At 44.4% G+C, this 23,429-nt stretch overlaps 1 protein-coding gene across 1 annotated transcript in view; it reads right to left on the bottom strand.

Annotated features, from left to right (window-relative positions):
* The window catches only part of FRMPD3 (FERM and PDZ domain containing 3), a 44,857-nt gene that overhangs the window by 2,947 nt on the left and 18,481 nt on the right, over window positions 1-23,429 (bottom strand). Inside the window, exons 9-10 of the mRNA XM_036740460.1 lie at window positions 21,323-21,467; window positions 3,175-3,996 (exon numbers count right to left, since the gene is read on the bottom strand). Of these exons, the coding sequence (XP_036596355.1) occupies window positions 3,175-3,996; window positions 21,323-21,467 (967 nt within the window). The remainder of the gene's footprint in view (window positions 1-3,174; window positions 3,997-21,322; window positions 21,468-23,429) is intronic.

The following is a 23,429-nucleotide window of genomic DNA, read 5'->3' as shown; positions in this document are numbered from 1 at the left end:
CAAACAAGGGAGGGAAGTACAGAGCTCATTACTTTTGGCAAGGACAAACATTCCTAAAGAAACCCAGAGGGGTTAAGGAGGGATGATCTAGGCAGAGCCCAACTGACAGCTTTTTCAAGGTTGGGCAAAACCAATCATAAAACCATAGAATGTTGGATCTGGAGGGACCAGAGAGTTCATATAGTCCAATCTCCTCATTTTACAGATGGGAAAACTGAGGCCCAATGAAGTTAGGTGATTTATACAAGGTCACATAGCTAGTTAGTGGAAGAGCTGGGACTAGACAATTGGGAACTATCTTTGCCCAAGATAGTTCCTCCTCCCCATTGGAATGGGAAGGTCCTGGAGGCCAAAGACGGTGCGTACACAGCAGGCACTTAATTAATGTAGAAGACAGGGCAGTAAACTGGTAAGAACATTGGCTTTTGAGTCAGAAGACCCAAGTTTGCACCCCAACTCTTCCATTTACCTTCATTGTGACCCTGGGCAAATCCCTTCCTTTTTTGGCTCTCAGATTTCTCGTCTTTAATAATAGCAGCTCACATTTATTATGTCACCCTGGTTTTTCTTCTCTCGTTTGCTTCTCACAACAATCCTGCAAGGTAATTACTACCATCATTCCCATTTTATGGACAAGGAACCTGAAGCTGAGAGAAGTGATGAATAGTTAGTGTCTGAGGCAGGATTCAAACCCAGGGATTCCTGACTACAAATCCACTAAGCTGCCAAATGAGAGCTTTGGATTATTTAACCTCTAGCCTTCCAGATCTAACTCTTATTATCTCATAGGCCTAATGTTTGGGGTTGCTTTAAGCTGTATTAGTGCGGAATCCGGGTTGGACTCCCAGGCCACTGGTCTTTCCATAACACTATGGTACAACGTCTTCTTGGGAGAAAAAGAGAATACGGGTAAATTAGAAGCCATGAAGGAAAAGAAGCAGGAGTGGGGGTGGGGGTGGGGGTAAGCAGGAAATGGGAGAGAAACTGAGGGGTGGTGAGAGGAGAGTGTATTTTTTGGCAGCTTGAAATACATTTTATACAATGCCGGCTATATACGAAACAGTATGCCAATTCACACATTCTTTAGGGTTCAATAGCTGGGCATCTTTCTGGTAATTACCCCAAAGAGGGCCATTGAGGCTTAGTTGAGTTTGGCCACCAGGCCTCCTGGGCTGCAGACTGGAGACCTGGACCCTTGAGACAGGTCTGCTAGATACTCATAGGCCATCTCTCTGAGGCTTTGTCCTTGAGGCTCAGTCACTGCCAGCTCTAGCCAAGTTGAGATGGAGATATGCCCTGGGGACACAGTGTCTGAGCGAGCACCTTTGGAGCTGAAAAAGGGGAGCTTGGGAGCTGGTGGTCAGAAGCCCTTCTATTTCCACTACAATCTCTACCTATCATGACATTAACTGTCTTAACTCCCTTGGATCCACCAAAATAATGTATGCAAAGTGCATTGCAGACCTCAAAGTAGCCTATGTGCTAGTGATTATTTTTGGAGGGAGGAAGGCAGGGCAATTGGGGTTAAGTGACTTGCCCAAGGTCACATAGCGCGTCAGGTGTCTGAGGCCGGATTTGAACTCAGGTCCTCCTGCCTCCAGGACTGGTGCCACCTAGCTACCCCTGCTGTTGCTATACAGAGGGGCATTTCCAGGGGACAGGACCAACTGAAGATGGAATAACAGACACTGTCACCCTCTTTCCCTTCCTCCACCTTCTGCCGTTTGCCCATAATTCATGCTCTCTGTACCCCTCCCCCAAACCTTCATCTCCTATCTGTACTTTGTCTCCATGTTCCTTTTCTCCCTTGGTTTCATTTTGCTCATTATTTTTTCTCCTCTCATTCTTTTACATATACATGCATATGTCTTTATGTTTATTCATATTTCATAGAATTTAGGGCTGCAAGGGACTATAGAAGGGACTATTCAACCTCTTCATTTTACACATGAGGAAACTGAGGCACAAATTGGGGGGGTCTTGCCCAAAGTCATGCAAAGTAAGTAGAAGAGCCTCTAAGATTCAAACCCAGACCTAAGTTCAAATCTGGCCTCAGACCTTGACACACTTACTAGCTGTGTGACCTTGGGCAAGTAACTTAACCCCAATTGTCCTGCCTTCCCCCCTCAAAAAAAATAAAAAAGAGATGTGCAGGAAATGAAGGTCAGAGCCTTGCTCTTGAGCCGGAAGGGACGTCAGAGGTTATCTAGTTCAACTATTTTATTTTACAGAAGAGGAAGCTGACTGGCCCACCATCATACACAGGATCTAAGATTTAGAGCTAGGAGGGACCTTAGAAGTCATTGAGTGCCACTGCTTTATTTTATAGGAGAAACTGAGACCCAGAGTCTTGCTCAAAGTCATACAGCTAATAAGTAGCAGAGCTGGGATGTTAACCCAGGTCTTCTGACTCCCAATTCACCTCAGAGAGGCTCTCTCTATATGGGTTTGAATGAATACATGTATATTTGTTGGAGGAGGGCAGGAATTCCTTGGTCCCAATTACCAATGGCCCTTTACTCCCCTACCCGCAGCCTATTTGATGATTTCCTTGTCACTTCCACTCCCATGGTGGCCCCACTTCTCTTGACTCCCTTGGATCTGAGGACCAAACAAGGCAGTTAGGTGGTACAGGACCTGGAGTCAAGAAGACCTGAGTTCAAATCTGGCCACAGACACTAGTTGTGTGACCCTGGGCAAGTCACTTACCTCTTGTTTGCCTCAGTTTCCTCACCTATAAAATGGGGATAATAAGAACTCCCACCTCCCAGGGTTGCCGTAAATATCAAATGAGATAATAACTGTAAAGTGCTTCGTGAACCTTAAAGCACCATATACATTTTAACTCTTTAAGGCTGTAGAGCGCTTTGCAAACCCTCAAGCATGATCTATGTTAGCTATTCTTATCAAGCTCCTTGTCAGGGATATTTCTAGGGGATAGGACTAAGAATGAGCCAGGGAGAGCTGCAGCTGGAGTCACTGGCTTGGGAATGCTGCTTCTCACCTGGGCCACTTCTGGCCCATTCCCAGGGCTGTCTGGCCCTGGGCATCACACAAATGCCCAGCTGGGGAGTCTCTCTGGTTAGATTTAATCCAAGGAACAGTGGTCCCACATGAGATGAAGCCTAGAGAGAAGGGAAAGAAAGAGGGAGGGGGAGAGGGACAGTTTATTACCTGCTGTCTGTGGGGGTGGGGGATGCGGACAGTCCTCTGCCGCGGCGAGAGCTTCCAAGGCTTGCAGGGTGGACACCAGGGCATCATCTAGTTCTTGGGCATGGTCTCGGACAGTTCGGGTCTGTACGCTGTCAATCAGAGTAACTGGGATCTCGTCATATAAGATTCCACACAAGGGTCGACCTTGCTCCTGGCTTTGGGCCACTCGGCGCTTGGGATCATCCTCATCAGAACTGTTGTCCCGGAAACCAGGGGGTGGGGCGGCAATGGCAGGTAGCAGGGAAGTGCTCTCATCTTCCTCCTCTTCCTCTTCCTCACTTCCAGGGGGAGGGAGGGACATGAGATCCACCATATTGTCACAGGAGGTCCCAGGCCTCCTGCTCTTTCGGGAACCCAGCTGGTTCTTGAGCTTGGCTTTGCAGGAGTCACAGTAGAAATTCAGGGTCTCAGCCCCAAGGGTATTATCTATGGTATAGGCCCGGGCTCTGCTGGTACAGGGCACCTGGACCGGCCTGGTGGTGTCGTAGTCATTGGCAGCCTCACTATAACCCTGGCCAGAGCTTTTGGATGTTGGATCCGACTTGGTCCTGGGTCTGGTCTCCTCAAAGAAGATTAGATTCTCATTGATGTCTGTCTGGTTCTCCCTCTCCTTCCTCTGCTCCCGCATGTGGAGGTAGCAGAAACTGACAAGCTCTGAGTTGGCAGTTGGGGGGCCCTGCGAGCACGGCTTCCCAGGGCTGGAGACCATGCTGCCCACAAAACTACTCTCCTTCTTCCCCAGGTGGCCCCCAGAGACAGGGTGGTGGGCATTTTGCATGTAATCTAAACCAGAAAAAGAATGGAAGGGTCAGACCAAGCACCCAGGATTGCTGCTGAGCAAGGCTGTTCTATGTCCCCTTAGCATCACCAGCACCTTGCTCTGAGCCATCCGTCTACGGGTTGAAAAGAGTGCCAAAGGAGAGAGCCCTCTGACTGAAGCAAGGGAGCTGTGTCAGTTCAGGAATCCTGGGTGGTGGCCATCCGTAGGAACCGCTGCTATGCCTGTCGCCTCTTGAAATGAGGAAAAGGCAGGCACAACTGGACTCTTCTATATGGATATACCTAAAGAACTTGTAAAGTATGCGAAGTTCTCTTCTACTCCCCTTCCTTAGCCCTTCCTATCCCACCTCCATAGAACCATTGTTTGAATGCTGTTTAGGGTTCCTATAGTCAGGAGCAAAGCTATCTAATTAGTCATCAACACAGTGTGGAAATAGTGTATGGTGCTACCCCTCACCCCAGAAGAATTTAAATTTTCAAAGACTAAGACTTATTAAGGAGCTCCAAGGAACAAACCACAATTGGTGAGATTTGCACTTGGGTTAAGGTGTCAAAGTTGACACCAAACATGGGTAAACATGAGAAGATACTGTATGAGATTAGAATAGCTCCAAATCATTCCACTAACTAGCTGTGTGACCCTGGGCAAGTCAATTAACCACTCTGGCCCTCCATTTTCTCATCTTCAGAAAAAATTAGGGGGGTTATAGCAGGTGACCCCTAAGGCCCCCTCCAACTCTAACATTTTATGGCTCTGTAAGCAAGCTGATTATTTTGAAAAAATGGGAAATGGAAAAAATGTGAAGGCATTGACTTATGACTTAATTTACTTGAAAATTTTAACTGATGCTGAACAGTTGTTGCAATGAGACCTTAAGCACCCAGACACCCCCTTGATCAGCATTTAATCTTTTTTTTTTAGGCAGAATAACATGGTAGCCAAAGGTTAGAGTGCAAGCTCATATGTAAAACACTATGTTTGTAAGATAGCACAATGCAATTGAGGAGAAAACAAGAGCTGGGAGCATTGAACATGAGACCCAGCTAAGCCAGATAAATTCAAGAGCGTTTGCAGATGAATCTAGAGAGGGGATAACAAAGAGATGAGAAATGGAACAGCTCTGCCAACATTTTTATAGCGAGTTATTCTTGTTAGCAATAATGATGAAGCCATATCTGGACTGTACCCAATATACAATGTGAAAAAAGCAATAATGGCGCCTAAGATGATGAAATCAGCAAGGGATACCGCCATAGGCTTTTAAGAGAGAAGTAGGGTAGTGAACTAGGAAGAATTCTGGACTCGGGATCTTGGTCAAATCTCAGTTCTGCTACATACTAGCTATGTGACCATGGGCAAGTAACTTGGGCCTCAGTTTCCTTATCTGTAAAATGAAGAATACTTGCATGGCTAGTACTGTAAAGAACACTCATTGTCAAAAGAATTACAGAAATAGGAGTTATCATTCATGTTTATAAATATTCCTGACTTAACATGAGCTGTTACTATTAATAGTGTTAGGTGGGAGGGCTTAACCTTGGCATCTCAATCCTTTGAGGCCAAGAAGTTTTGAGGTAAGGAGGTGGGAAGCTCAGGACTTAAGTAGGTGGTGAGGTCATCTGCTGAGTCTGTGTGTGTATAAGTGCTTAGGGGCCTGCAGAGAGAGGAAGGGAGGAGGGAGGACTATGGGTAAGGCAGATGGAATTTGTCACATCTACTGTTCTCTCCCCCAACATTTGAATACAGGTGAAATCTAGTCAAAATGAAAGAAAAACGATACTCATGAGAAAGGAAAGACAAAGCCAAAGGGGAAAAGATGTCCCAAAAGGGTGGCCTGAGAAGTATAAGTAAAAGGGAGGAGGGGGGATGTCATTGCCATGTGACCAGGCCCCTACTTTCACCTATGTTGCCTTGGTAGTCATGATCATGGCCATGGTGTGGTGTGGGTATGGTGACTTAGTGACATGAATGAGTTGTAGCTCTTTCTCCCTTCAGGTACTCTCACCCTGACTCACTGAATGGCTTTGGTTACTTAGTTCTTGAGGCAGCTACGGTCCCCTAAAGTGCAGGGCTTGGGCAGGGGGGATTGGCCAAATCTGCCATACCTTAGGGGTGATGGCAGCAGAAAGTTACACAAGATTGGCCAAGTTCTCTAGCCAAGACCACCAGAGAGCCTTCTGTAGGAGGGATGCCCTGTGCCCACTTCATCACAATTAACTTTATTGGCTCATAGGTCTAGAGCTAGGAGGCACCTTAGGTGTCAGCCCCTTCCTTTTACAGATGCGGAAAGAGAATCAGAGAGAAGTTAAGTGGCTTGTCCAAGGTCATACAGCTAGTAAGTGTCTGAGGTGGGATTTGAACCCAAGTTTTTCTGACTCCAAGTCCAGTGCCCTGCACAGTGGTGTAGTTCTGTGTACATCTTTAAACCTCCTCCTGGGCTATCCTTTGTGCTTAGAAAGTCCTCTCTCTCCCTCAATCCACACTTCGAAAACCCCATTAATTTCAGGAATCACCTGAATGCCATCTCCACCAGGAAACCTTCCCAGACTTCCCAAGAGAGAAATGAGTTTGTGTCAGATGACCTCTAAGGTCCCTAACCCTGCAGTTCTAACACTTCATTAATCTAGAAGCAAGCTAATTACTTTGAAAAATAGGAAATAGAAAAAAAATGAAGGCATTTGTGCTCTCCTTCTAACCCCAATGGATCTGTGATCTCATTGATGGGGGTGTTCCTTCCAACAATTCAGATCACCATCCCTTCATGTCTGTCTATCCTGTGGGATTCTCATACATGTCCTCCCCTAATTCTATCACTGATCCTCCCCCGACCATGCTGATGACTGTCTTCTCTTGATATTGAATGGTCCTCAGTGGAGTACACAGTGTGCTCACTGATCATCCTTCACTCTTGCTATATGGCTAGTCCATCTCTTTTTCTAGTCATAGGAGTCTTTGATGACTCTCTTTGTGCTACTTTCCCTGGTTAAGTTCTTGTTTGTAATGTGCCGCAACCTGCTCTCCTTCACCATGTGCCTCTCCTTTGCCCTTTGAGTTATCCTCAGCTTTAGTTCCTTGGAGACTATGTCACCTGATGACTCACAGCCATAGGAACTCACCGGAATATTGGGTGCTAAAAAGACAGGCCTTTGTTTCAGGGAGAAGTTGGGGGTCATTCAAGGTGCTGTGCTGTTTCCCCAAAGCAATCCATTCCACTCTCCTTCCTGTTCAGTTCTTGGGTCCAATTCCTTGTCCATTTGCAGCGTCTGTCCAAGCTCTACGTACCAGTGGACAAACTCTATAGGGAGCCGATTCAACTGCATACCACAGCCTGGACAATGAGCATCCTTCATCCACTTGGTTTTCCCTGTTTGGATAGTTAGGCTAAACTCTCTCGAATGATTATAGATCATAGGTAGGAGGCACTGAAGTGTTCCAGCGCCTGGTACAATCAGCACAATGTCATCCCCAAACAGGAGCAACTTCAGGACCTCAACACCCATAGGGAATCCTTTATTTACTTGGACTCTGCACGGGACTTCTTCCATGACAGTGGGGAACAATTTCAGTGAGCATGTGATTCTGTTTTCTGCCTCACATGATATTAGTAATCAGAGAGGTGTGGAACAAAGTTCTCTCTGCTGTTACATTTTTCAAGGAATCATACAATTTTGAAATACACATGGCAAATACCTTGCTGTAGGAGAGTTTTTATTGGTGTTTTGCCCTATGAAGTCAAATGCTTTTGTTTTAATAGTCCACAGATAATGAGCACAGGGGGAAATCTTACGTTTTCTGCCCCCTTCTGCGAGATTCTAAAGATGTGACCAGTTGTGGCCTATTATCTGTGGAAACCTACCTGTTCTCTTTCTTTGTTAAGGAGTGTAAATTATTCACATATGAAATTGAAAGACATGGAAAAGTGTACATACAGGTCAGTAGTTATTGATAATATCTCAGTTGCCTCCCCCCCCGCCCCCTTCAATACACATTTGGTACTTTCCTATTTTTCAGATACCTTGGGAATTGATTCTTCAACATCCTCAAAATTGTGTCATTTCCAGGACGGACCACCTCTGTTTATACTTGATTTAATCCAGCTGCTTTTAGCCTCATCGTTCAGGGCCACTGTCATTTCCTCAAGCAGCACATCCATGACTGTGAAGTTAGAGTGCCTAATGTGGTAGTTGCACTGTCTTTGATGGCGAAAAGTGTTATAAAATTTTTTTGCAGATCTTTTCCTCTTTCCTATCTTTGTTGTCCTTTCATCTTCATCCTCATATACTCTCAAGAAGATTTTGCTTAGTTGGATCTCTCACCAAGCTTTCTTTAAACTGGTTTTTCCCTCTACTGCTTCTCACTGTTTTATGAAGTGATATTGCCAGAAGTATGCTGGAGGCAACTCATACTGGCTCTCAAGCCAACTGTTAAATTTCCATGTGAGTATTTACATCTCAGAAATTAGTAAATTCTACAAATCAAGCCTTGATTTATTGTTTTATTGATTGTCTAGACTTAAGAAAGTGATGAAGAAAATGTTAGTAATGCCGATTAAAGTTAAAAGTGTGTCGAATGTACATTTTTTTCAGAAAACAGGTGATTAAACATTTACCAGCACACCACCAGATACTATTCGTAATCTTCCACCATCCTTCTCTGTAAGATTTTACAAATGAATTCGTATTCTAAACCAATGTTGTCCTTGCTCTGCTTGTCTCTAGCAAGAAGATCACTGTTTGTCAGCTGAGGTCATTTCTAGGCTCTTTTGGTGTCATTGTTATGGTCATTAATTTATTTGAATTCAATTTAGGAAAGTAATATAATCAGTGTTGCCATCTGTTCCTTCATCCATTTCTCATTTCTGGCATCAATGACTTGTCTATATAGGTCAGTTCGTAGTTGTTTTACTGGCACACCCATAACATGTTAAAAATCTCAATATCTTCACCAAGAAAGTGGCATGAGGCTATTTGCCAACATGTTGGAAAAGTACATGCAGAAAAAAGGCTTCACAGGTAAGTTATGCCCTAATTTTTTACAACCATTGCCCAGTAAAATACACAATAGGTACCATTTGTGCTATGTTGTCTAACATTACCTAGTACCAGATGACAGTCCCGAACAGTATAAATGGGAAGTAGCCCCTCACCCTAGGGCTCTCCTGCAGTCTTGGCCAGTGTAGCAACATGTGTGGCATACCCACTTGAAGAATGACAATTGCATATCCCAGAATCTAGACACCTCAGAGTCAAGGACCTGTATGGTGGGCCAGTCCTAAGAACATGGTGATGTGTACATTAATATGCCAATTTCCATTGGCCCTTTAAGTAAAATTACTTTCACTTTTAACTGATGATTCTCCCAAACCACCTTCCCTCAGTGGCACTGCTTTTACTTTCGACTAAGTTTGTGTTTACTGGTTCTCCTGGGAAACCTTGAGTCCCATCATAACTAATAAGATACAATTCTGTATCTTTTCCCTATGTTTATTCTTTGTTCTAGTTTTGGGTTAATTTTAACCTTTGTTCTGACAAGTCAGCGATCTGACTTTATACAGATAGCTGCTACAGGAAGGACTCTCATATCCATAATGAGTCATTTCATATCTGTTAAAACATTATTGCTTTCTTTTTTTACGTTGTTATTTGATGTTTGTTAGGTCCGCTGCCTCCCAATTCTTTTCTCAAAGAGATTATTCGTGACAGACAGGCATAAGGCTTCCATGTGGTCTATATGCTTCTCTCATTCCTTACCTCTGAATTATACCTTCTTGTATGTTCCCCCCAAACCTTCCCCAGCATCCCCTATGCCAATCTTTGTATGGAAGTCACTGAGTATCAAAGTATAGGGATAGGGATAAGGGCTGGATGAAGAGACTCCTCCAACCAGTCCAGATTGGCACCTTCTCTGCTACTTACAATCTTAGAGAGAGTTGCCTAGGACACTGGGTAGGGAAGTGACTTGTCCAGGATCATTCAGCCAATATATGCCAGAGGCAGGGTAATATATACCAAAGTATATGTTGACCTAATTTTATTACTTCCTGGACTTCTGCAACCAATATTGGAATGTGAGATAGAATTATTTTCAGTGGTCTTTTTGCAAATACTTACCGTGGGCACTGCAATATGGAACAATCGAATGTTCTATGACAGTGTTTCTCTTGGCCTTTAGACACAACTCTTTTTATTTGCTTCTGCAAGGGGAACCTATGAGACATCCTTGCCTTTCACTGCCATTTCTGTCTATCTTCTGATTTCATTTATTGGGAGAATGTAAAGCCTCATGTGAATTCATTCCTCTACTACTTATGGCCACCCTTGGTCACTGGTCATGTTTAGAGGACCAACAGCTAAGTTAATATTTGTAGACATGTCTAAAAATAGTGCGATTCTAAGCAACCTCTGCCCCCATCACTGCAGAATCAGAAATGGGAGAGGGCTATTTTGTACTCTTTGGTGTTTCTTGGCTTGTCAGGGCCAATTCAATTGAGTAAACATTTATCAAGCACCTACTTTATGTCAGGCGCTGTGCTAAATGCTGGGGATACAAAAAGAGGCAAAAAAATAGTTTCTGCCCTCAAGGAGCTTACAGTCTAATGGGAGAGACAACACACAAAAGACATATCTACAGAGCAAGCTATATACAAGATCAATAGGAAAGAATTAAAAGAGGGAAAGCACTACAATGAAGAGGGATTGTAAGGGTTTCCTGCAGAAGATAGGATTTTAGTTGGGGTTTAATGGAAGCCAGGGAGGTCAATAGTGGGAACAGAGTAGGGAGAGTATTCCAGCCATGGAGGACAGCCAGAGAGAACGCCCAGAGCTGAGAGATAGAGGGTCTTGTTTGAGGAACAGCCAGGAGGCCAGGGTCACTGGATCCAAGAGTATGTGGTGGGGAGTAAGGTATAAGACGCCAGAAAGGTAGGAGGGGGCTAGAAGATGGACTTTGAATGCCAAATAGAGCATTCTGCATTTGCTCCTAGAGGCCATAGGGAGCCACTGGAGTTTATTGAGTAGAGGGTAACATGATCTTATCTGTGCTTTAGGAAAATCACTTTGGTGGCTGAATGGAGAATGGATGTGAGTGGGGAGAGCCTTGAGGCAGGCAGACCCACCAGTAGGCTATTGCAATAGTCCAGGCATAAGGTGATGAGAGACTCGACCAGGGATGGGGGGTAGTGTCAGAGGAGAGATGGGGGTGTATCCAAGAGATGTTGCAAAGGTGAAATCAGTAGGCCTTGGCAACAGATTGGATATGGGGAATGAGAGTGAGTGAGGCATCCAACCCTATCTACAGTAACAGGGAAAGCCAAAGAATTCATATTACCAAGTAAAGATCCTAGTGTCTCCAACTTAGCTAGGTTGGGTCCCAGAAGGCAGCCACAGTCTGTGACCCTGAAGCTTTGCCAGTGTGGGAGAACCTATCAGAGATTGCACTCTGATGGCAAAGCCTTCAAAAATCTAGGAAAAATGCATACCACAACTAAGTATCAGAGTAGGGCTAATCAAACAAAAAGTTCCCACAGACACTAATTCCTTGTGCAGAATGTAATAATTTACTCTTATGCATTTATTATCTATTTATTCTCCTATGTTCATTCACTCAAAGGCCTTAGCTTTTTTTGGGGGGGGAAACTGGGGTTAAGTGACTTGTCCAGGGTCACACAGCTAGTACTTGTCAGGGGTCAGATTTAAACTGAGGTCTTTCTGGCTCCAGGGTCAGTGCTCTATCCACTATGGCACCACCTAGCTGTCTGGGCATTAACTATTAAGTAATTTTTTTGTATTGGCTACTTTGAATGGTAAGAGAGGCAAGAGGGATGTTTACAGGCAATATGAGTTTTTACATACTTTACAACAGTCTACATAATGGATGACTTTTGTTAGGTTTGTGCATCAATTGAATTTGGATGAATCAAATCATACTTTCTCAATTGCCTCTATTAAGATTCCAGAACTGCTTTGTTTGACTATCCAAATGTTCTTTCCATATATCAGAAGATCCTTCCAGGAGATAGTGTGGTACTGGTTCTATGATCAGAAAATTTGGGTTCAAATCCCACACCCTTGATACTAACCATTTGTATGACTTTGGGTAAGTAACAATCCCAGCGGGCCTCAATTTCCTCATTTTTAACATGAGGTCCTTTCCAGCACTATATCAGTGATCTTAGGTGCTGGACCCCATCCTTCTGAGGCATACAATGTTCTAGAAACAAACGAGATATTTCTGCCTCCAACAGGGGATTGGACTAGATGACCTGTAGTCAATTGTGAGATTGGATGGTTCTAAGTACTGGAGGTACTAGAGTAACCCCCTGTTTAAGGGAAATATTTGTAGAGTGAATATTCCTTTAGTAATGTGACTAATCACTTCCATAATGTATGTTGTAAAGAGCTATACAAATACTGGTTCTTATTATCAGTTTTTACATACTTAGGTTTTGCATATAAAGATAAAACCCTTTGGTCAAGAAGCTCTATTGGGTTAAGTGCATTGCTTTGTTGGAATGTTATTTAAATGAACAGAAAGAACATCGGGCTGAGTCCTGGTTTTGTCCCTAATTAGTCATGTGACCACAAGAGCCAAACTTCCCTGGTCCTCAGTTTCCCCATATATAAAATGGATGAGTAGATTGGATTGGATTGGATTGGGTGATCTCTGGGGTCCTTTCTAGCTCGAACAATCCAATGATTCTCTGAGCTCTTTGCTAGACATGTCCCACTCCTGGTTTTGGCTCTAGTGATGAAAAGCTGATGCCCAGACTTTCTGTATGAAATCAGCAAATGAGGCCGATGGCAAAGGCAGGAAGGTGTCTGTCATGCATCCCAGCTCACCCTATTACTGCTGCCTCTTCCTAGGTCTTGGACCTATATGTGAGATTTGAGTGAGCAGTATGGGAAATAAGGGGGGGTTCTTTTATGGGGCTCTCATTTTTTGCTTTGCTTTTTATCTTTGGATCCTCAGTTTCTGGCACCTAGTAAGTGCTTAATAAATGCTGGTTGAATTTAATTCTGCCTGCCTACAATACAAACAGTACAAGATGACTAGGACTAGGTACTGCATGGATGCTGAAGTAAACAGATCAATACAATTTTGTTTCTATGGTCTTCCTGCTGGGACCTGGAAGCCTCTTCATTATACAGAGACTTGGGGAAAAATGGAATTTGGTATATTCAGATATCACCAGCTTCTTTTAAAGAGGGATGGAGGTGCCATGGGATTTTGGATTTACACTCTCGTATGACATTACTCTGGGGTTTGGAGAGGGCTCAGACCAGTAATTTCATCCATGTAAAGAACTTCCTATACCTTCTTTACAATTTCCAGTCTTAGAGAGTTGTCCGGAGGCACTAAGATATTAAGTGATTTACTCAGGTTCGCAAAGCCAGTGTGTCTCAGTGCTGAGACTTGAACACAGATCTTCCAAGGCCAGCTTTCTATCTATTAAATCATTGTTTCTTACCTTGTCATTTCTATTATTGCAATATGGACAAATCGAAAGGAAATCCTTTTAAAATTGGAATAAAGGAGGCTTGCAACTAGCATACATTAATAAGGTTTTGATTGTCTAATATTTCATTTGAATTGCCTTTGTAAGGTGTGTGTGTGTGGCGGGGAGGTGTGAAGAAGTACCTTGCTGCTTTAATATAGCTTTTTTCTCTTTCTTCCCAGGATGCTTAGTGACTGGGGGAGGGAGAGAGGGGATTAGACAATGAATGGATAAGAATGTAGTGATAAGAATTTTGAAGAGAATCTTGAGAAGAAGACATGGGGAAAGAGAAAGAGACAATAGCTTCCATGGCCAGGTTGCTCTACTGGGCATCCATTGTGGGTAGGAAACTCTCTTCCATACCTTTGAGGTACTGAAGCAGCCTGGGGAGGGGTGGTTTAGGTAGGGGTAGGGGATTGTTCCTATCCTACCAAGCCAGAGATATCAAGGGAGCACAGGGGGCCAGCACGCAGAGCAGCCGAAGGTAGCATCACTCGCTGTCTGAAAATGTGTTGTTGTTTGTCCTTGGTTTTGGAAGAGGACCAATGACATCACAGGGTGATGTCATCTTGTGAATGAATTGGATTTAAGTGAGGCAGAGTTGCATAAAGTCATTAGCCTCACTCTCTCTTCCAGAGTTATCAAAGTCCAGTGGCAAGACAAAAGTCCGGATGACTGGCAATGGCTCAGGATGCAGGGGATGACCTTGGCATCTTTGATGCCTGACCACAGCACCTGAGGAATGTAGAAAGATCAATATAGCCCCCAAAGCCTGTTGCTAGCTGCCTGAGCCACATCGTGAGTGACTGTTGAGTTTTCCCCTTGAGGGAGGTGAGGAAATGACATGGGGAATAAGGAGAGATCACATTTCCGGCTGAGTGTATGGGAGTGGAGAGAAGCACTGGACTCCAGTCTGGACTAGGGGGAGGAGTAGAAGTGAAGAAGGTCGTTTGGAGGTTGAAATGATGGCCATGTATTAGAATATCTTTTTTATGATTCTCAATACTGCCATGTTTTTCATGATCAGTTAAACTGTTTCTATGATAAAATGGTACTTCGTTAACAGCTGGATCCAAATGGAGGAGATTTCCAGATGGGATGAACTTAAACAAGGAGTCTTTTCTATTTGTACGCCCAGTGCTTTGCACATAATAAACATTCAGTAAATGCTTCATTCATTCATACTGAATTAATGTAGATATCTTGAATCCAGGTAAGCTTAAAAGTAATAGGAAATAAGTTTATCCATAAACCCCTAAAGAATGTTACATTTGTGGGGGCTTTATCTAGGATAACTTTTTTTTAATTTTGTCCTCTCCTTCTCTCTCTCTCCCCCTCCATCTCTCCTTCTCTCTCTCCTCCTCTTCTTCCCTCTCCTCTCCTTCTCTCTCTCTCTCTTTCTTTCTCTCTCTCTCTCTCTCCCCCTCCTTATCTCTCCTCTTCTTCTCTCTCTCCTCTCCTTCTGTCTCTCTCCCCCCTCCTTCCATCTGTCCTTCTCTCTCCTCTTCTTCTATCTCTCCTCTCCTTCTATCTCTCTTTGTCTCTCTCCCCACTCCCTCCATCCATCCTTCTCTCTCTCCTCTTTTCTCTTCTTCTCCCTCCTCTCTTCTTTTTCTCTCTCCCCTCTTCTCTTCTCCTCTCTCTCTGTCTCTGTCTCTGTCTCTCTCTCTCTGTCTCTTTCTCTCTGTCTCTTTCTCTCTGTCTCTGTCTCTCTCCTCTCTCTCTCTTTCTCTCTCTCTCTCCCCCTCCTCTCCTCTCTGTCTCTGTCTCTCTCACCTCTCCTCTCTCTCTCCATGTCTCTCTCTGTGTGTCTGTCTCTTCGTCCTTTGCCTCTTTCCCTCTCTCTGTCATTATCTCTCTGTCCGTGTCTCTCTCTTCCCCCTCTTCTGTCTCTCTGTGTTTCTCTCTGTAAATCCATCTCTCCCCCCATTTCTCTCTCTCTTTTTCTCTCTCTGCTCTCTCTGTCTCTCTCTCTGTCTCTCTCTGTCTCTCTCTCTCTCTCTCTCTCTCTCTCTCTCTATCACCTGTTTGAATATTACATCATACTGAGGTTAGTTCATCTGACATTGTTGGCCCCCTGAAGATTTTTTTCCTGTCTTTTTCTGTTCTATAGGCTATAACTGCCAGGTCCAAGTGTTGACTGTTGCCCAATGGCATTCTTACTAAACAGACCCATTGATGTTTCCCTATACTTTTTATGCAATGGCTGTTGTTAAACATCGTTGGATTGTCAAGACATGTGGCAATTGAGATTGGGCTAAAGTAGCACCCATTTCTATGCAACCACTGGCAAGTTGGTTTGTCCTAGGACTGTTCATTTCAGTTTATCTATGAGATATTGGGAAGAATATAATAAAAAGGGACTCCCCAGAGTGCTCAAGGAGGACGACAGAACAATGGCTCCAACCTGGCAATTTGGGATAGTATCTTCAAAGATATGAAAGACTAAAGATGTCTGGGGATTAGTTACTTGACTTCCCTCTTCCACCCCCAGCCTATGGAGGATGAGTTAGTAGCAACAAAGGGGGAAGCCCTCCTACACAGATGGTTGGACTGAAAAGGTCACAAAGCATGGGGGTCATGACCCACAGATTGAGAAGTGCTGAAGGGGCCATGTAAAGGCAATCAGTGAATGGAAAGATCTTTCCCGCCCATCTGAGTGGGCTTCAGGGGCAAGGCTCTCAGGGTCCTAGGGGGAGTGCCTAGGACTGGAGCCAATGGTAGGCACCTGAGTTCTGGTCCACGTGATGACATGAAGCCTATGGTGGGAGGAGCTTGCTGAGCGGTTGGAGCAGAGCTAAGAGGCAGTTGGTGAGGCAGTTGGTGAGACCAGTTAAGAGCTGAAGGAGAGAGGAAGCAGTCAGGTAGCTGGAACACAGCTTGGAGATTGTGGCGGAAGCGGTGGCGATGGCAGCAGGGGTTACAAAAAGGCAGGACTGACCCTCGTGGAGACCGGAGAGTGCTAGGCAGGGGCTTGAGGCCAGTGGGTGGTCTTCTTGCTGGAGGGCCCTGGCATTGGGGAGGAAGCACCAGTATGGCTTGGCTTGCTGCCATAATGTTTTTCTGTGGCCTCCTGGTCACTATTGTGAGATGGGCATACTGGTTTTGGAAGGTTCTTGCCAAGATGTCGAATTGGGGACACTGGTCCGTGGGTCTGCTACTTTTGAGTTTCAATAAATGTTTTAACTCCTCTGCCTTCTACTTAGAGAATTCCTTATATCCTGCAATTCTGGACCATTCAGGCATATTCATGGTTATCTTTGAAGTCATGAATTCTGCCTTAATGATATAGGCCATGAGTGGAAAACGTTTAAGAAACCCTGGGCTAGGAGAGAAAATAGCACTTGCATGGGTGATGTCAACAAGAGGAGGAGACAAGACTGTAGGCCTGTTGGTGGAAGTACAAGAGACCCACTAAGGGAAATCAAGATACTTCTCAGGAGGATAGCCTTAACTCTTTGGGGTGGAACTGTTTGAGTCCTAGATAGGGCATATTGCTAGAATAGAGAGATACGGCAGTGGTAAAGGACTGACTATAGAAAAATGGAGGAAGCCAATGAAAAGTCTCAGGAGCCCCATATTTGAGCTCATTTGTGTCCTGAAACTGCAGAATCCCGATGTGACTGAGTACCCAATTTGGGAAAGTGGAGATTGTGCAATAAGTCTACGTCTAATTGACCAATATATTTCAGCAGAAGAGAGAAGAGCCCTCCTGGGAATTTGGGTTGTGTGTGAAAAGGCTGCTTCTGAGACTGGTGGCCAAGGGGTCATCAGATCAGAGAGTCTGAGAGCCAGAGCTGGAAGGGACCTCAGAAGCCATCGTCTCCAACCCCTTCATTTTACAGAAGGGGAAACTGAGGCCCATGGTGAAGAAATGAGTTGTCTAAGGTCACACAGCTAGTAAATGTCACAGACAAGATTTGAACTTCCTGACTCCAAATTCAGTATCAACAACATGAGATCACAGATTTTTGAGCTGGAAAGGCCCTTAGTGCAGAAGTTCTTTGCCTGGGAGATTTCAGCAGATTTCAAGGTATCCATGGACTTGAAAAGGAAAAAAATTATACCTAAGTTTTTACCAACCTCTAACTGAAATTTATTATTTCCTTCAATTATTAATTTTTTTTAAAAAATTCTTACAAATACTTTGTAGCTGTCACCAGACTGCCAAAGAGGTCTGTGACACTAGCAAGGTTAAGCAGGCCTGCTTCAGACACCATTGAGTCCAACACCCTCATTTGACAGATGAGGAAACTGAGGCACATAAAGGTTAAATGAATTGCTCAGGATTATGCAACTTGTAAGGCAGGATTTGAACTCTAAGCCCAGTGCTCTATCTCCTGTGCCAAATTAGCTACCTTGGGGTCTGTGCATGGAGAACAAGTGGACAGATCAATACAAGCAGATAGTGGGTTGGTGCAAACCAGGAGCCTATGAGGGCACATGGGCATGCTTGAGCAGAGAGGAGTATGGGTTGGACATGATGGACTGCTAAGAGCAGTGAATTTCTTTGAGAAGAGGGCAGTGGATAGAGTGGATAGTTAAAGACTGGAAAAAATTATACTCAAGCGATGAAGAGACAGCTCTTCATGAAAGGGCCACAGAGGGAAACTGAGAGACTACTTACTCTGGGTAACTCTGATTCCAATTCAGGAGCTCTTGAGGAATGAAACAGTGGTCAGAGCTGCCTCTCTTAGAGGGGCAAAGGTGGGGGTGAGGTTAGGGCGAGGCAAGCATCAGCAGAGGGCTCTCAGAGAAGCAGAACCATGTTGTGCTATAGCACAGTGCCTGGAGCACATGGAGGCACAAAATCAGGCCTAAGTTTATTAGAAACTGCCATCCTCTAAAGCAGCACTGAGACACGGATGTGGGGCTGGCGCACATCGGCTTGGGTCCTAAACAACTTAAGCCACCCCTTGCCAACAGCCTTTCTTGTGTCCTTTCCACTTGGGCTCATGGGAACTCATGTGGAAGTGACACAAACACAGAGGATATTGAGGGTCCTGATTTGTTGGCCAGCATATCTCAAGTGACAGTTGTATATTAGTTATTTTAGAAAAGACATCTAAGACATGTATTTCCATAGCCTGTGCAGGGCCTAAGGCCTCTGTAGAGTGAGGGCCACCCACGTAATAATAAGTAAGAGCTGTTATACAGTGCTTTAAGGTTTACATGACACTTTACACATAGTTTCTCATTGGGTCCTCACAACAACCCTGTGAGGTAGGTGCTGTTATTATCCTCATCTTACAGATGGGGAAACTGAGGTTGAGAGAGATAAGTAATTTGCCCAGGGTCACAAGGCTAGTGTCTTGGGCAGATATTGACCTTGGGTCTTCCTCCCTCCAAGATTACCAGGCCAACAAGTGGCCACTCCAAACCATGTTTGGGTTTTATCGATGAGAACTTGATATTCCCTAGGAAAGTCATGGAGTTTAAGTAAGAAGGGGAACACCACAGCCTCTATGGAGGGTAGCAAAAAAGCACTAAACCTGCTGCCACGAGGGAAGGTCCAAAGAAATGTGATGTTGGTTATTCTCCAGTGAGCTTGAGAATATCCAAGTGCAAGGAACGGAGAGCTCTCACTGCATGAGAGATGGGCCAGACCAATGGAACAACACAGAGAATCCACTTGGAAGGTGCTCAGCTTTTGCTAGAGAAGCTGCAGGAGACTACCCTCTGCAGACACTGTCAGTCAACAGCATCATCAAGGAGTTCCCTGATCTATGTGTCTCCCCCTAAGGGAGAAGACTAGAAATATCTGGATGCGAATAGACTATTGGGATTTGAAGAAGAGAAGCAAAATGGAACAGTGCTAATGCTAGGAGGCCAAGATGCTGTGAACCACTCCTTAGGCAGCCAGTGATTTGAGGAAGACAAGGAGAAGATGGCTTTGGCAGCCCAAGAGGAGGACTCTACTGGCTTGAGTGCTGATCCTAAGGCATTAGGAGGGGTGGGTGCTCACCACTTTTCAATGGCTTGTGGGGAAGGTAGCTGGTGGCATGGGCTACTCAGGGGTATATTTTGTTACTTTTTTGAAAGAGTCTTTATCTTTACTGATGCCTTGTTTTAACATCACAGTCAGTTCTGAGTCTTATCCTGGCCCCCACCTTCATCCCTCAACTCTTCCGTCGAACTGAACCCTCCTTTGGAATAAAGAAAAAACATTCAGCAGGAACAACCAATTCGACCAATGTCTTATTCTGATCTTGACAATGTACGTATGGCCCTGAAATTCTCCAGCTTTCTGGGGAGCAGAGCAAGGGGTGGTTCATTCTCTGTGCTCTGGGATCAAGATGCGTTATCACAGTTACTCAGAGCGCAGCTTCCTTTTAAGATTCTGTACATTTACCTTATTGTAGATTGTATATTATTTTATATTGTTCCTCTGGTTCTGCTCACTTCACTGTATCAGTTCATAGAATTCTTACCACGGTTCACCAAATTCTCCCATTTACCATTTCTTGTCTGCATCTACATCTGGGATTTCATGGCCCTGCCATTTATAGGTTCAGAGTTGCCCCGAGGCACTGAGGAGTTAAGTAACTTACCCAGGGTCACACAGTCAGTGGTGGTGGAACCTCAAGCCAGGTCTCTCCCAGGCTCTGAAGCTTACTCTGCATTTCTTACTACATAATAATATCCCATTATATTCATATACCACAGTTCGTTCAGCCATTTATTTCCTCAGTGATGAGCACTCAATTTATTACCCTGAAAAGTGCTGCTTGGAATGTATTGGTATATATGGAACCACTCCTTCTATTTTTTACCTCTTTGGGGATATACGCCAATAGTGGCAACACTGGGTCAAAAGTTATCAGCAGTTTAGTGACTTTTTGGACAGGATTCCACATTCTTTTCCAAAAGGGTTGGACCAAACCACAGCTCCACCAACAATGTATAAGTGTGCCCATCTTTCCACAGGCCCAAACTATGTGGATTCCTGATTTTGAGACCTATTATATGCCTGAATCAAATCTAAAAAAACTCAAGTCAAGTCCACCGATGTCAATTGCTCATCTAAGTGCTTGGCTTCAACTGTAAGCTTTTCGAAGGCACGAATTAGGTCTGTGGACTTCTTTGAGCAGTGTTATCTCAAGTAGAACTAGGTGATGGAGGTGGTTGCACATTCCTGTCTTGGCATGCATGTTTGTTGGTTTGATATTGTTGATAATGTTAGATGCCCTTTTCCTGGGCAGGACTGTGTCTTTCTACCTTAAGTTCTGCACAGGGCTGTTGTGCACATGGCCGGGGCTCAACACATATGACGGCCAGTTTAGAGGAGATTCACCTGCAAAGAAGCAAACTCATTCATGGGCAGGTTAAAAACCTGGCCACTTGGCTACGGTCCCTCCTTTTTATGTGTCTCTCCAGAAGGTGGTGTCCCCAGAAATTGCCCCTCCCCTCCCCCCACATTCGCATGGCAATTGTAATTCCTATAGCGCATTACAGTTTGCAAAGTTTTTTCTTCACAATGAAACCACAAGGTGGGTTGTGTAACTCATTGATATATCCATTTTTACAGACGAGGAAACTGATTCCTAGTCCAGTCCTCTTTCCACTTTACCATATGACCTTTTATATTATGCCAAGACTTCCAAATAGGTATCACAGAGATTAGCATACCAAGAAGCCCTAGAGAATGACGGCAAAAGGCCTGTGGGCCTACTTCATTCAACAAAGACACCAGGCTATGTCTGGGCAGACCAGGGCAGTCCATCTTTGACAGGTGGGAAACAAGGGAAGTCAACATAAGGCACTGAGGCAGCCACAGCCCCCCAGGCCATTGGACCCATGTCCATGGCACATGTAAAACGGAGGCTGAGCCCTACCTGCCTTGTTCATTGGAGCTGGAGGAGGCTGGCTGGGAGTCTTGGAGAACATCATTTTTCTGGAATCCAACAGAAGGCGGCAGTACCCCGCAATCAGGCAGGCAAAGTTGGTGGCTTCCGGCCATTCCATCAGCAGTACCAGAGGCTAGGAAGAAGATAGCACAAGACTAAGCTATTTCAGAGATAAGGAGAATGATATGTGTGTGTGTAGAAGCATGGTGTGCAAGTGTTAGCATATCCATTTTACAGATGTGGAAACCAGAGTTCGAGTGACTTGCCCAAAGCCTGTATATTCTGAGTCCAAATCCAGTGTTCCTGCCTTACTTAGCCAGTATCTACTGAATGAAAAGGGGAGTTGTCTCCAGTCTCAGCTGGAGAGAGAGCTGACTTTCTGGACTTTAAAACCCTGCCTCTGTACTGAGTATCCTCATGCTTTATCTCTCCCCCTTTCCCTTACTTTTCATCTCCCTTTTGTGTGTTGCTTTCCCCTGTTAGAATGTAAACTCCTTGGGGCAGCTAGGTGGCACAGTGAGTAAAGCACCAGCCCTGGAGTCAGAAGCACCTGAGTTCAAATTTGGCCTCAGACACTTGACACACTTACTAGCTGTGTGACCTTGGGCAAGTCACTTAACCCCAGTTGCCCTGCCTTCCTCCCTCCAAAAAAAGAAAAGAAAAAAAAGAATGTAAGCTCCTTGAGGCCAAGTACTGGCTGTCTTTTTGCCTGTATTTGTAGCCCTGGCACTTAGCAAGGTGCCTGGTACATAGTAAGCACTGTGTAAATGCTTGTTTCCTTTTTTCCTTTCTTGTCCTCACTCACTGAATAACTGGCCCATCTCCTTCCCTAGTCCTCTATTTCCCAAATGCTATCTTTCAGGCCACTTCTTGAGCACAGGTCAATTGAATTTGTCACCAAGCATGTCTGAGTTGTCTTTTGGGTCAACCAGAATAGGCTATTGTATCAATGCTGAGAAAATGGGAAATGGACAAAGAAAAAACTGATTCCAATTATTACCACTTCCTACATAAATTTAATCAGTGTAAAGCAATCATGCCAACGAGAAGGCCAAAAGAGCCCACTCAATATCCTTATCAAATAGTTACACATGACAGCTTAAGGGAAACACCAATTTAGAATATAATCTCCTATGTAAAACATTTCAGGAGGACGGTGAATAATAGCAGAGAAAAAATCTGGTTTGCAGAAGGCTTGATGGGATACCCAATTCAGCCACTGGCAAATTTTATTCTTGAGACAACATACCAATCCGTCCTTCTCAGTTATATGGCATGAATACGATTTAATCTCATTGAACAAACATGTATTAAATGCCTACTACATGCAAGTGCCTGTGTTGGAGGAGCTGACATTTTCATGGAGGTGTTCAACATATGCAAAAGAAAGTAAGCATGAAAGTATATAAACAGTGATTTCAACCGACTACTTGGAGGGATCGGGGAAGGCCTTATGTCAGAGGTGTTTTGGAGGCAGTCGGGATTCCAAAAGGTACAGGAGTGGACACACAGCACTATCTGTCTGAAGGGGGGAGGCATAATGTCATTTATAGGGACGAGTTGGTAGGCTAGTTTAACCAGAGCAAAGAATGAATAAGAGGAGTCATATGAAATGAGAGTGGAGTAACAGGGAGGAGCTAGACTAGGAAGGACTTTCAATGCAAAATGATTTTGTATTTGATCTTAGGAAAATAGGGGGCTATTGAAGATTTCTGAGGAGAGTCACATGGTCAGATCTATATCTTGGGTAGTTTTGGCCTTGTGTTACAAGATGAATTTGGAGGTTAAGGAGCATGTTGAGAACATTGAAAGTGCATTTGGAGGACCTTATCTATGGGGAATCTTTCCAGTTGGACCTTATGTTGCCAGTCTCCATGACTTTTGGGGAATGCAGATCTGTCTCTCTGGTCTCTATGCCTCACTTGATATGAATAACTAATCACTCAACTGGAAGTTCCTAAGTGCCTACTATGTGCTGGTCAGTCATTGAACAGTTATTTCTGTGGCTGCAAGGGATCAAAGGATCCTAGATCTTGAGCTGGAAGGGGGCTCAGAGGTCATCTAGGCCAAACCCTCTCTTCCAGGGAAGTGACTT

Source organism: Trichosurus vulpecula (assembly GCF_011100635.1).
Source record: "Trichosurus vulpecula isolate mTriVul1 chromosome X unlocalized genomic scaffold, mTriVul1.pri SUPER_X_unloc_1, whole genome shotgun sequence".
Taxonomy (NCBI): domain Eukaryota; kingdom Metazoa; phylum Chordata; class Mammalia; order Diprotodontia; family Phalangeridae; genus Trichosurus; species Trichosurus vulpecula.
Note: the sequence above shows the minus strand (reverse complement) of the source record. Positions and strands in the feature narration are given on the sequence as shown.